Source organism: Rhipicephalus sanguineus, chromosome 4 (genome assembly GCF_013339695.2).
Source record: "Rhipicephalus sanguineus isolate Rsan-2018 chromosome 4, BIME_Rsan_1.4, whole genome shotgun sequence".
Lineage (NCBI taxonomy): Eukaryota > Metazoa > Arthropoda > Arachnida > Ixodida > Ixodidae > Rhipicephalus > Rhipicephalus sanguineus.
In genome coordinates, this window is record NC_051179.1 from 122,606,491 (window position 1) to 122,619,042 (window position 12,552).

General features: G+C 45.9%; 1 protein-coding gene across 1 annotated transcript in view; it reads right to left on the reverse strand.

The window, feature by feature from the left end:
* The window catches only part of LOC119390629 (uncharacterized), a 111,751-nt gene that overhangs the window by 15,532 nt on the left and 83,667 nt on the right, over positions 1–12,552 (reverse strand). Inside the window, exons 2-3 of the mRNA XM_037658238.2 lie at positions 10,467–10,567; positions 2,569–2,631 (exon numbers count right to left, since the gene is read on the reverse strand). Coding sequence (XP_037514166.2) covers positions 2,569–2,631; positions 10,467–10,567 — 164 coding nt within the window. The remainder of the gene's footprint in view (positions 1–2,568; positions 2,632–10,466; positions 10,568–12,552) is intronic.

Here is a 12,552-nt window from a genome sequence, read left to right on the forward strand (position 1 = left end):
GGCTTCGTACAACATACTTTTCGCAATACAGAAGATTGCTGCTGCTGGCCGATAGCTGACCTAAACTAAGTGCGGCGCTGGGATCAGATGCGCTACTTGCCACGGGATGCTGCCACGTGCCGGGCGCCGCGCTCTATACTGCGCTAAAATTACGCAGTTGCAATACTATCGCGCAGCCGAATCACACCGGAAGGGATCGATCGCGTTTCATGACTTTGATGACGCGCGCTCACGGTGACGCAGGTTCTTTCCTCCGTGTAAAGCTTCTAACGCGCTCGTCTGGACTAGAGAGAAAACACTTAAAGGGACCCTGAAACGGTTTTGACGATTTTGTATAAACGCATTGAGCCGGTGAAGCAAGTCCCAAGAACCATTTGAAGACCGATTTCAGCTCTCTGCGCAAACTGTGTAACGGCCAGGCTAGAGGGAAGACACGACGCGCGTAGCGTTTCTCTTCGCATTTCACGATGCTTTGAAGGAGTGCATATCGAGGATTAGTGTTTATTATGTGCTTGTTGATGCCGTCTTTGCGCCGGATTCACCATATGCGGTGTCCACGTATATGTTAAGAACTTCAGCTACCGGAAGGGTTAAATCATGATCATGGGCGTTTGTCGTCGGTACGGAGATGTGCCACTAGGCGTCAACGTGAGTGCGATGCGTCCATGTCAAGCAATGCTTTATCTGCCAAACAACAGCAGACATTGTACAAAATAAGAACTTGTTGTTGGGCGAGTTGGTGAGTACTTAACATCGTGGTTTAGCGCTAAAAAAAAGACAGTGTGGTATTTATTCCATTGCAACCCTTGCAATAAACCAGTTGTTAGTAGCGCCTGTCCTGTCTCTCACATGTGTCTGTACTTAACATCGTGGTTTAGCGCTAAAAAAAAGACATTGTACAAGCTCTCATATACCAATGCACTATAAACAATAAACTACTTCTGTGACAACACGTTTTACTTTCGTGCTATACCGATTCCTATGAAGGAGGAATCAGCCACCTTTCTTTCACCCACTCGTGCACGTCAGCGCTCCTTCAATTACAGGTGCACTTCCTCCGAGTGGTCTATACGCGTCCGTCCCATAGCGAGTTGAAAGGGCGACTGCTGATGACAGCGCTAGCGCGATCCCTTTGTCACGAGATAAACGGACACAGCGATTGGTGCAAAGTGGCACGACCTACTATCGCGACACTTGAGAACGAGGCATCGGCACCCGCCCCTCGCCAGAATCCGCCTCTTTCATTTTCCTGTGCTGCCCTCTTCTGTTTTGGTAGGGGCCGGGACAACCGGTATTGTCAGACGCAAAGCCTCCGAGATGATGAGACACGCTAGGGGAGAGCGCATGCGCAGGCGCGCCGTGAAAAAGCGGATTGTTGTTCGATGTTTCGTTTCGTCGGCGGACGCTATCCGCCAGAACATCGCCATATGTAGCTTCTCTATGAGAAGTTACCGTATTTACACGATTGTAAGGCGTCTCGGATGTAGGTCGACCGCGTTGAAGTCGCGCGGCAAAAAAAAAAAAAAAAAAAAAAATCGCGAACACATTTCTTAAAGAAAATTGATTGAAGATGTCACAGAAGGAAAAAAATTGAATTTCGTTGTGCAACGGTAGCTTCGCGCCAGTCCTTCATAGACATGCAGGAAAGCTAGATTCGCGGGTTTGGGCGGAGGTCATTTTAAGAAAACTTTCTGCGAATCGTTGCTAAGGGTGCGAGTTGTACGAGAGAAAATTCGGTATATGTAACAGATAGAGCTGGAACGTAAACATTATGTTGTAACCATGCCACGGCGTGCCTGATTTCGCGTTTGCTGCGGTTTCGGTTATAAGTCGACCCTCCGCCTTCATGTCAAATTTAGGTAAAGTGGGTGGACCTACAATGGGGTAAATAGGGCAAAAAGAGAATAGCGCTGCCTCATAAAATATCTATAAGGACGTTAGCCTTAATGTTAAGTAACGTGCCTTTGCTCCTGTGTTTTCACGCGGTAAGCGTGCATGACTTTAAGAAGACAACATAGGTTGCATTAGGCGCGTAGATAACCATGAAACAATGACTCTCGTGTAAATTTTAACTACACCGAGCAGAGCATATTATGCCATATTATGTGAACATCAGTGTAGTCTGCACTGACGCTCACTTGATTCTCTCTCCGCGAAAATGTTTTTTTTTTTCTTTTTTCATCCGAAACCAAGCCAGGCCTATAAACACCGCTGGGAAATAGTCCTATGCTTCTACCATTGGAACACTGGCTATATATGCCCCTGTATTTCGAACGTCGTCATTTTACCCGCACAGAGACCATTTTCACGGAACGTTATTGTGTGCTTTAAGAATGACACGCGACCTCCGTTTTGGTGTGTTTCTCTGGGGAATGATTCCCTTGTTGCGCTGCTAGATTAGCAAGGCTTGCCTGTAACACTACTGGGTTCATACTCACAGAGATACTCTTTATTAAAAAAACAAAGAACGATCGCATGCTACTCTGTGTAGGGATCGGTAATGGGATTAAAATATTCTAGAAGAGAGAGAAGAAATAATGATAAAAGGAGAGAAAGGTTCGTGCTTACGTTTGTGTAGTCGTCGATGATAGCATAGCACATGCGCCACGCCGTACAAACTCTGTCGATTTTCTGGGTAATGGAAAAGCACACAGTTTAGCGTTATTACTTCATGGAACTATAAGCATCCGCGCATTGAACTTTGGTCTCATTCCAACGGGACCTTCAGACTTGGTTATTGAGCGCACTTTAAACACTTCCTCCAGGTTTTTTTTCTCAGCTTTTCCCAGTATATATGTTTACGCCCTGTGGTCTGCTTTTATAAAATGCTCTGCTTTATTGTCGCAACAGTCGCTCACATAGGAAAACGAATTGCACAAACGTCCTGCTGAAGCTCTGGAGTAAATATTGATGTGCGAAGTAGTCCGTTTATTCCAAACCTAAGCCTCAATAAATACACGCCTCCTCACTAGCTGCCCCAAATAACAAATGCCATCAACACATTGAAACCAAGTTTCATTCATTGATTGACTAATGGGAGTTAGTGGCGCACGGGCACGATATGACCAAATAGCATCATACAAACGATAATAATTTAACTCTAAGATAAATTACTGGTATTAAATGTGATATATGCCTGTATAGTGGCGTAAAAGACCTTGGGTAAAAGCGCTTGAGGCAAGAGAGCAATAAAATCATGGCAGTGACTGGTGAAAGGGCAGGTATGAAAAAAATATATATCAGTAAATGCATAAAATTACCATCGAAGGATCAACTGCTAGACAATGAGTATCCGTAGCTTTGCTGTCTCCTAGGGACCAGTGCTGGGCAGTATCAGATACGTGCGTGCTAGATACTGTTTGTGTACCTTGTATCTCTATCGCAATACGTTGCGTAAGACGTGTATCAGTATCTGCTTTCCAGATACAAAAAATAACGTATCGTATGTCTTAAAATAAAGGATACTGCGTTCGCAACGCCACCCTGCGAAACAATAGTCGTTGACTAAACTCCGCTTCTCAAGCCGATACAGCTGCTATTAAGCCACATGAATAAACAAGAGACGGTGGCATTCTTTTACTTTCCCGCCAGAGTCCTCCAGTGAGGGCAGGCGATGAGGCCTGCGTGTCCCTATTGATGGAGCAGAGCCTCGTGGTGCCCCTTGCGACGTCTCCATACAAAGAAGTGCGCGAACGCTACGCCCAGCCACCTTTTGTTTTCTCGATTTTGCAGCGAAAGTTGTTATGAGATCACAACAGCCAATTTTGGTAGCGTAGTTCAATCAATCAATCAATCAATCAATCAATCAATCAATCAATCAATCAATCAATCAATCAAAGAACTTCATTTTCACCATGCACAAAAATATTTACGGTGAAAAAAGGTGGCCGGAAAAAAAGCTGTCCACGGGCAGCTTGACGAGGCGCGCGAGTTTAAGCAACGTGTTCGATGTCCGGAGTACTGCCTTCTTGTAGAATCGCAGTAATTCGTGAGTATATAGATATGATATTTTTACGATTTTATGCTGTTTCAAAATTGGGGCGGTATGTTCTAGAAAGGAAGTATTTGAAATTAGTCGAAACATTTTTTTTTTTTGTAACACACTAACTTTAGGCACATTAAGTGCTCCATACCATACTAGTATGTAATACAATACTCGTCGGTGGGAATTAAAAAGCTCGTCGTATAGCAATCTTTTTATTGTACTGATAGGATGCGTCCATGACGATTAATTCATCCTACGCACCTAGCCAACCTTAACGTAACCGCGTTGAAGACAATGCCAAGTGTTTTAACGAATTGTTCAGTGCGATCAGTCTATGGACCTAGGACAAGGTTTTCCGCCGCGCGGGTTTCCGTAGCGGCTATCTTGCCAAATGAGAAAGAAATATCCAGGATCCAATGGGATTTGAACCCGGGCCCAGTATTCCACCACAGAGCCACGCCAGTACTTGAAAATCCTCGCAAAAAGACCCTATGTAGGCGCCATGTGTGGCAAGGAATCGCGTTAACAAATGTAATATAGCTTGGTAGAAGAGCAAAATAAGAACCAGGCGTCGCACAATGCGAATTGCGTACAGAGTGGGTCGTTTAAAGATTCGAACAAGGGCACAGCCATAATTCTTCATCGTCATAAGCCACATCCTCAACTAAGTGCGCATATCGCCTCGCAGACAGTGGCGTAACAACTCGTCCGCGAGTGGGGGGGCTGGCGTTGCTCACTCTATATTTAGTATATATATATATATATATATATATATATATATATATATATATATATATATATATATATATATATATATATATATATATATATATCGCCTCGCAGACAGTGGCGTACCAACTCGTCCGCGAGTGGGGTGGCTGGCGTTGCTCACTCTATATTTAGTATATATATATTCTGAAATCAATCTGCACAAAGAAATTGTGCAGGCTGGGCCGCCCTATACCGCGACAACACAGCAGTGTTTAATAACATTTTGGTAATTTTACCGCCAAGTTCAAAATGTACAGCCACCTTTGACCTGTTCGTCATCTTCGCATTCAAATCTGCAAACTTCAGTCTCAGTTTGGCGTTGTAAATACGGTGAGTATGAAGAACCTGCTATGGACTCTAGTACCTTAAATTCTCACTTATTAAACAAAACATGTGGCTGACAAAGAAAGGTACTTCACAGAAGTCTTCAGAATAAGCCGAGTGCCAAGTTCTGTACTGTTAGAGCCCTCTAATATAAAGTCTTTCTCAAGAAGAAGACCAAGTTCAGTCGAATAATATTTAAAGAAACCACACTGAGCTGCTTGTCTATACTATAAGATTGTAAATGACTACGAATTTATATGCTAGGTGTCGTTCCTTGCCCTCTTACTTTTCCCAGCATCGGTGGGGGGTGAACGGGAAAGCGGTGAAGGGGCTCTTTATTGATCCCCTCCGGCTACTCCAAGTAAATAGCCTACGCACTCTGCGTAAGCTCAAATATTCTTTGAAAACATTTGGGCGATTATAATGTTAAACTGCCCCGCATCGTTTCCTTCCGTATAGGTTGTTAACTGTTAATGATTGGTCGAAATTTTTTGGGCCATGCTCACAGCACCTGCTCGTAACACGACGCAACAAATGGCGCGTAAGTGATCCACCACGTAATTACCACTTACGCATGACTATGTTAAAAAAAAAATAAACTATTTTCAATACGGCGTTTCGTTCGACATTGGTTCTTCGCTATTAGTCTAAATTTTTGGGTGTGCCATAAAATCGACTCCTTGTTACGCGACATCACAAGTCTGCGAAAACTCGCGGCGCTAAAAAAAATTGGACCATCTCCCCGAAGGGAACGCTGATGGGATGCGAAGCAGCAGCGCTGCGCACGGGTGGCGTCACGGGTTGAACGGCGCTAACGCGGGTGCTGCGGTGAGCGCTGGAAGATTCGTTTGAAGCGAAACTCGGTGTAGCGTCTACTGGTGTAAACGTTTGTTTGAAACGCAGACACGGGAGGCAGCCGGCAGCTGCGGCGCTCCGGCGGGTGAGGGAGAGAGTGACGTACGCGCGCACCTGCGAGGGATGCGTGCGAGGGGTGCGTGACGTCAACGCCCAGCTGCGGCGTGATCTACTTGGCCCTGCTCCAACACCTGCGCCGAGGGAAGCGCGTTGCCTCGCGTTTGTGCGGACGGACAGCGTTACACAGGCTAGTCAAAGAACTGCTAAGAACTGCTACGCATCTAATAAAGTGTGCACAATAAGCAGCGCATCACTGTGTTGAACAATAACTATTTTTTTTGGAATAGCCATACAGTGTCTCATTCTGAACGTAATTCAAAAAGGCTGTCCACCAGTCACATTGGCAGCGGCTACTTATAGCAGCGGTGGAGAGGGATTCATATGTGTATAAGATACTTTCAGTCGTAGTATAACGATGTTAAGTTGTTTTTGCGCGTATACTCTGAGAACTCGTCGTTGCTGACAGATAGGTAGAGAGAGACATAAACATTATTAGGAAGAGGCACAATCCTTCGCAGGTGGGCCGCCTTCTTAGTCCACAAAACCATGGACGCTTATCATCTCCCTGGTAAGGTAGATCAAGCTACAGGGCAGGCTTGAAAGCTGGGCTTCTCAATGTGCCGAGTCCACTGCCTTGTTACAAGCCGCCGCGACCGCCGCAGGCTACCATATGATAAGCAACTTGTGAAGCAGGCTAATTGGAGACTAAAGTGGGAATCTTTTTTAGCTGTCCTGGATCGGCACAACTAAAATACTCGACACTTCTGCACACTCATCCGTTCACAGCAGCTTGGATATGAAGCAGTGGCGATGCTATTCGTTTTGATAGAAAGAAACTAAATTTTCTGCAAAAGGAGAGCGTTTGATCGGGCTATAAAACGTTTACTGGTTCTCGCCCGTATTTGCGTCACCGATTACTTAATTTCAGGCTAGGCCGGACAAAATAAACTCATGACAGATTGCTGTAATCTTATAGAGCCCATGCTGAGCGATATACTTCTCTGCAGTGCTGGAGCGCAATACCCGAAAGCGTGAAATAGGCAGCCCGCACCGCGAGAGCCTACAATGCGTGGTCGTGACACGGAGGACAGTCGTCACAGCAGAATTGTAGGAAACTTATTTTACATAATTACAATATTGCTGCGTTCAAGTAAAACTCTGCCTCCCTTGTTATTTTCCCAGTCTGCAGCCGACAATGACCACTGTCGAGCCCCGCCACGGTGGTCTAGTGGTTATGGCGCTCGACTGCTGACCCGAAGGTAGCGAGATCGAACGCCGGCCGCTGCGGCTTCATTTTCGATGGAGGCGAAAATGTCTGAGGCGCGTGTACTTAGATTTAGGTGCACGTCAAAGAACCCCAGGTGGTCGAAATTTCCGGTGCCCTCCACTACGGCGTCTCTCATAATCATATACTGGTTTTGGGACGTTAAACCCCAGATATTATTAATGACCACTGTCGAAAGTAGGGGGCCTCCGCCCTGCTGACATTTCTCAGTGGGGAGCTAGCGCCCCCTTGCCCCCCCCCCCCCTTTCGGTAGATACGCCTATGCTTGCAGATGTGTAGGGGGTACCTCGGTTCGCCGCAGAATGTCGAATAATTGCATAGTGGGTGCTTCCCTACTTCACAAAAATTATGATTTAGGACGTAGTGGATACATTGCAAGTGTACTTGTAGTAGTTGACCCAAGAGCGTTTACAACGGGCTCTAGAAAGCCCGCTCTTCCAGCTTCCGCTGTAACAGTGCTGCGTGTTCCTCGCAGGCCTGGCGGTTTTTAATAGCCAAGCTATTTAAGGCAGCCGTAATTTGTGCGGCCTATCCTGTGTGGCCTACCAGGTATGTGCCACAGATATTGGGTAATACCCACTACTCACCACTGGTCCAATAAAAATGAGGAAGACAACAGTTAGCCCAACAAACCGGTATGTGCCACAAAAACTCGTGCCGCTTGACAGAAAACTGGCATCATCATAAACGGGTATGTGCCGCAGAACTTGGGTAAGTCCCACTACTCACCGCTGGTCCACTAACAAGGAAGAAGGCAGCGCTAGCGAACGGGAAAGACAACGGCGGCTGCGAGAAGACGCCGAAGCGATGGGCGGCCTACGCTAACGACGACGTGCCCGCAAATCTATGAGAGTTGCGAACGCTTGGGTTCAGCACGAGTTTCTGCCTCTGAGGTTTGGACATCCGTGTCGTGTCTGTGACTGTGTGTCGTTTAACTCGAACCTCTCTGCGCTGAGAATCAACGTAGAAACAACCTAGCATCACCTAGCTAAAATCTAGCAACGACCTAGAAGCAACCTAGGAACAACCCTCTTCGCCTAGCTAAGGCCTTGAAACAACCTCGAAGCATCCAGACTAGTCTTCAGAATCGTCCAGTTTCGCCGTTTCAAGGCTTGCGCGACTTAGTGCTTAGTGCAAGCTTCCCCCATTTTTTTCTCTCTTTAGTTTTGTCAATGCTGTTACACTTTCTCCTGTGCCGCATACTTCAGTGCTGTAGGCGTCTATTGCGGAAATTCTGACGCCGCTGCAGTGCCGTTATCGAAGTTTCTCTTGAGCGGTGCTTCGGCACGAAGTCTGAAGAATGCAGGAACGGAGTTGCTTTGCTTCACGTCGCTTTTACACATCAGCGATATGAAGGATGTCGTGGATGTACGTTCGACTCACATGCGATGACATCAGATAAAACTGTAAGAACTGCAGCACCACTCGTACCGCTACTAGATCTAACAGAACAAGCATTTACCTGGCGGAAGACATCGTGGTGTACCCTATGTTAATGTTCCTGCTGTCATTATTCAAAGAGTCCTTTCTTAGGTGTCCTTCGTTTACATCCAGCATATTACCTAAGTCTCTCTGTTGTTTTTCCGGTCTGTTTGCTGCAATGTGTATCTTGTAACTTGCTGCCAAAATAGGCTCTCTACGTTATTCTTACTTTTAGCTGTGTGCGTAATTTCTGCTACTGTTTTCGTATTACACGCCAGTTGAGTTTATTGTTATGTCATGTTGATGTTGAGGGCAAATATGTGGTAATCTGGGCGCACCTGAAGTCTGAAGTAACGAAAATGGCCAAATTTACTTTGCATTAAAAAAATGGATATTATTTGGAGCCATCTTAAAGGGGCCCTGCAACGCTTTGTCAAGTAGTCATGGAATGGCTTCACTAAATCAGCTTACTCCCTCACGAATCGACCTCCGCAAAAAAATCTTTATAATCTGTAAAGTGCAAACGCAGTTACAGGAATTTGCCTCACGCTCCTAATGCTTTCTCTTTCTCTCTCCTTTCGTACCAGCGAGCGCGCTAAAAGCTACGCAGGGAGGGGGATTACAAGGGGGAAAAACGATGCGTTCTTGTTCACCTTCAGCTGCGGCTCACACCCAATGTGGGGATTGGCCTAGAATTGAGTGATTTTATAAAATGTTACAGTACTTTAGAAGGGAGGTTGCAGAATAGAAACAATACAAATTTGATAGAAATTTTGGAGCTGCATCAAGTATGTCAGCGCGCGTCTCGACCTTGAACACTTCCTTTTGTTTTCTCTTTTTCGAAACGCGCCATTTTTCGAACGCACCACAGAAATTGGGCAATCCCGCTACTCACCACTGGTTCACTAAGGGAGAGAAAGAGAGAAAGCTATAGACAGAAAGAGAGAGAGAGCAAAATTAAGAGAAATAGTGTGAATAAAGACAAAAAAGATAAGATGCAGGGAAAGATATAGAAAAAGACGAAATAGAGATACAAGAAACAAAGATAAAAAAAGAAAGAAAGAAAAATAAGAAACAAAGAAGGCCACCTAGCTGCGCTATTCCTTCAGGCTTGGCACAACTAGCGCGAAGCTGTAGTGCTAGGGAACGGGAAAGGCCACGCTGCCTGCGAGAAGAGCCCGAAGCGATGGAAGCCCTACGCCAACGACGAATGTGCCCATAGATCTATAAGAGGTGCGAACGCTCGGTTCTGGAGTTTGGACATCCGTGTCGTGACTAACCTAGCTAAAGCCTAGCAACAACCTAGAAGCAACCAGGTTAGACTTCAGAATCGTCGAGTTTCGCTGTTTCAAGCATTGTGGACTTAGTGGAAGCTTCGCTTTTTTTGCGCCTTTCAATCAAACCAACACTAGAAGCTCAAGGCTGTTCTGGGTGCTGTGCATTTGCAAACGTGCCCCAATCTTTGCTTGTGTCCCGAAGGCGATTGAGTTCCCAATTCAAATAATCCATCGCCTGCTTCCTTACCACGTCAGTGACTCATAACGTCAGTTTATGCTTCAATAAGATTTGCTGGCAAGCTAGTTGGTGATGCATAGTTCATAAGTGAAACAGCACGATCGAAACAATACACAAGGCATATCTTGTCTGCTTTTGATGGCAGCACTCTGTCCCGTGTTTCGTTCGTTTTACTTACGAACAGTAAGTTTATGGATTTTTACCGATGTACTACATCATGCCAGGCTATAGACTTGATGAGATCGTCACCTTTAATGCGATTGGAGGAATGTTGATGCGTAGAAATTCATCCTTGCAGGAATAGACCAAACTTGTAGCAAATTGCATCGCCTTCCCATGGTCCCGTGGATCTGGATTATAAACAGAAAATAGTAGTCTTTCATAGCGTAAAACGAAGTAAAAGATACTCAAAGGAGCAATATCCTACTTATGCAAGCACCACTGGCATAGTCAGGTAGGGGGGTACAACCCCCCCCCCCCTCCCACTCCCGAAGTTTTTAAATTTGGCATGTGTATATATACACGCACACATACAAATGTACGCGCGAACACATATAAAGCGCAGTGGAACCGCCTTCCCCACGAAATAAAATTATGGGTACGCCCCTGGCATGCACGACTGTCATCTCGCTAACTTTCGAGGAATGCCGTGTTATAATTGGTTCGCAAACGAATGGCAGCTCTGACAAATAAACACACATGTCCGGTGAAAAAAAAAAACTGACAGGATCCTTTATGCATTCGCCTAAGACGACTCGAAGGCGAAAGCCGTCTTCTTTTTCTTCTCAGTCAATGTATTGATCCTCCCCTGCCCTCCTCTGAAATTTTTCTGTACTTAGTAGTTTTGCACTGCCTCCAGGATCGCAGGCCTTGCAAGCTTTCTGCACCTTGCCTGGTTTTGCACTGTCTCCGTGATCGGCCCGCTTCTGGCGAAGCAACGATGTCATGTGGTGACATCATCACGGGACGTCATGATGACGTCATATGGTGACGCCATCACGTTGGCGCCGCCAACTTGGGACACCGACGCCACCGACGGTGAATTTTCGTGCTTCATGAGGCATCTGAGGATTTCGCCTTATTATCTCCCACACCTGCAAACAGCGGAGCGTAACGGGAACAAACCACTTTCGTATCTTATAGGGTGACCTCCGTGACCAGCTCCGTCTGCGCGCCGTTGCCGGAGCGAATTGCGGAGGCCAAGCTTCAACAGCGCTGCTGTTGGAGATGACGCGGCATACTGAAGATGACGTCACGGCCTTCGCTCAGCATCTCAAGAAGCCCTGCGGCTGCAGCCGCAGTTTCTTTTTTTTGCCAAGAAATGCTTTGTGCATTCACCTTCGAAAATTCAACAGGATCATACTGTGATTACCCACTGCAACGTAATTTTTTTAAGTGCTTCAGCTTCCCTTTACCGCATGTAATATGCAGAAGCATAGAACCGCACCAAGCGTCAAAGCATGTGAATTGCGCAATGAGTGGTTGCTTTAAAGGTCAACCAATTACAAAGTGCACGGGAACAGTTAATCATAATTATCAGCAACAGCACCAACCAAGTCAGCAGCTGCGTAGGTTGGCGTGTTGCCTTACGGAGGATGCGTAATGGGCCCTTTCCTCATCCGCAAAAATAATTATGACGTTGCGGGCACTTAACAACTGTACTTGCGGTAGGCGTTTTGGGACAGTTGCAAACGGCCAATCTTACGCGCACAGTCGTTCGTTTCTTTACGGCACGGTCGAGGCATGCACCGAGAACCGAAGTCAGCGCTAGCAATTTAGAAGGCGATGCGCACGGGGCCCGATTACGCTATCGCGTTCTACACTTGAAGGCGAAGCTCTAGCGTCCTCCAAGTTTTTTACGGAAACGGAGGAAGGGCACACCTGCCCTTCTTCCTCCAATGTCAAAAGTAAGAGGCCGGAGTGTTACCGTCCGAGGGCACGATTCGTTTACGTGTACAGTATTCTGCATCCCATTCATTACTGTTACCGTAAAATTATAATCACTGAACATTTCTCTACTCTCTTACGAGAGGTCAAGAAAACTTTTAAAGTCTGGACGCTGTGATCGGCTTATTTTTAGGCTCCTCCACAGCATTTCACCCTGCCAGCCATATTGTATATTTGTGAAAGTTTGAATTTTTCGGTGTTGGAGGCACAGGAAGTTCCTTAATTGGATCGTACTTACATAGTCCAACTGAGATTATAATGTTTGCAGAGAAATGCTCAAATGAAAAATGAAAAATTTCCAATATACGGCGTCCCTACGTAACAATTTTGTCACCTTTTCGGTTTGCACTGTAAGCTAACCAGATCCCAAGCAATGATAACAAAGTTT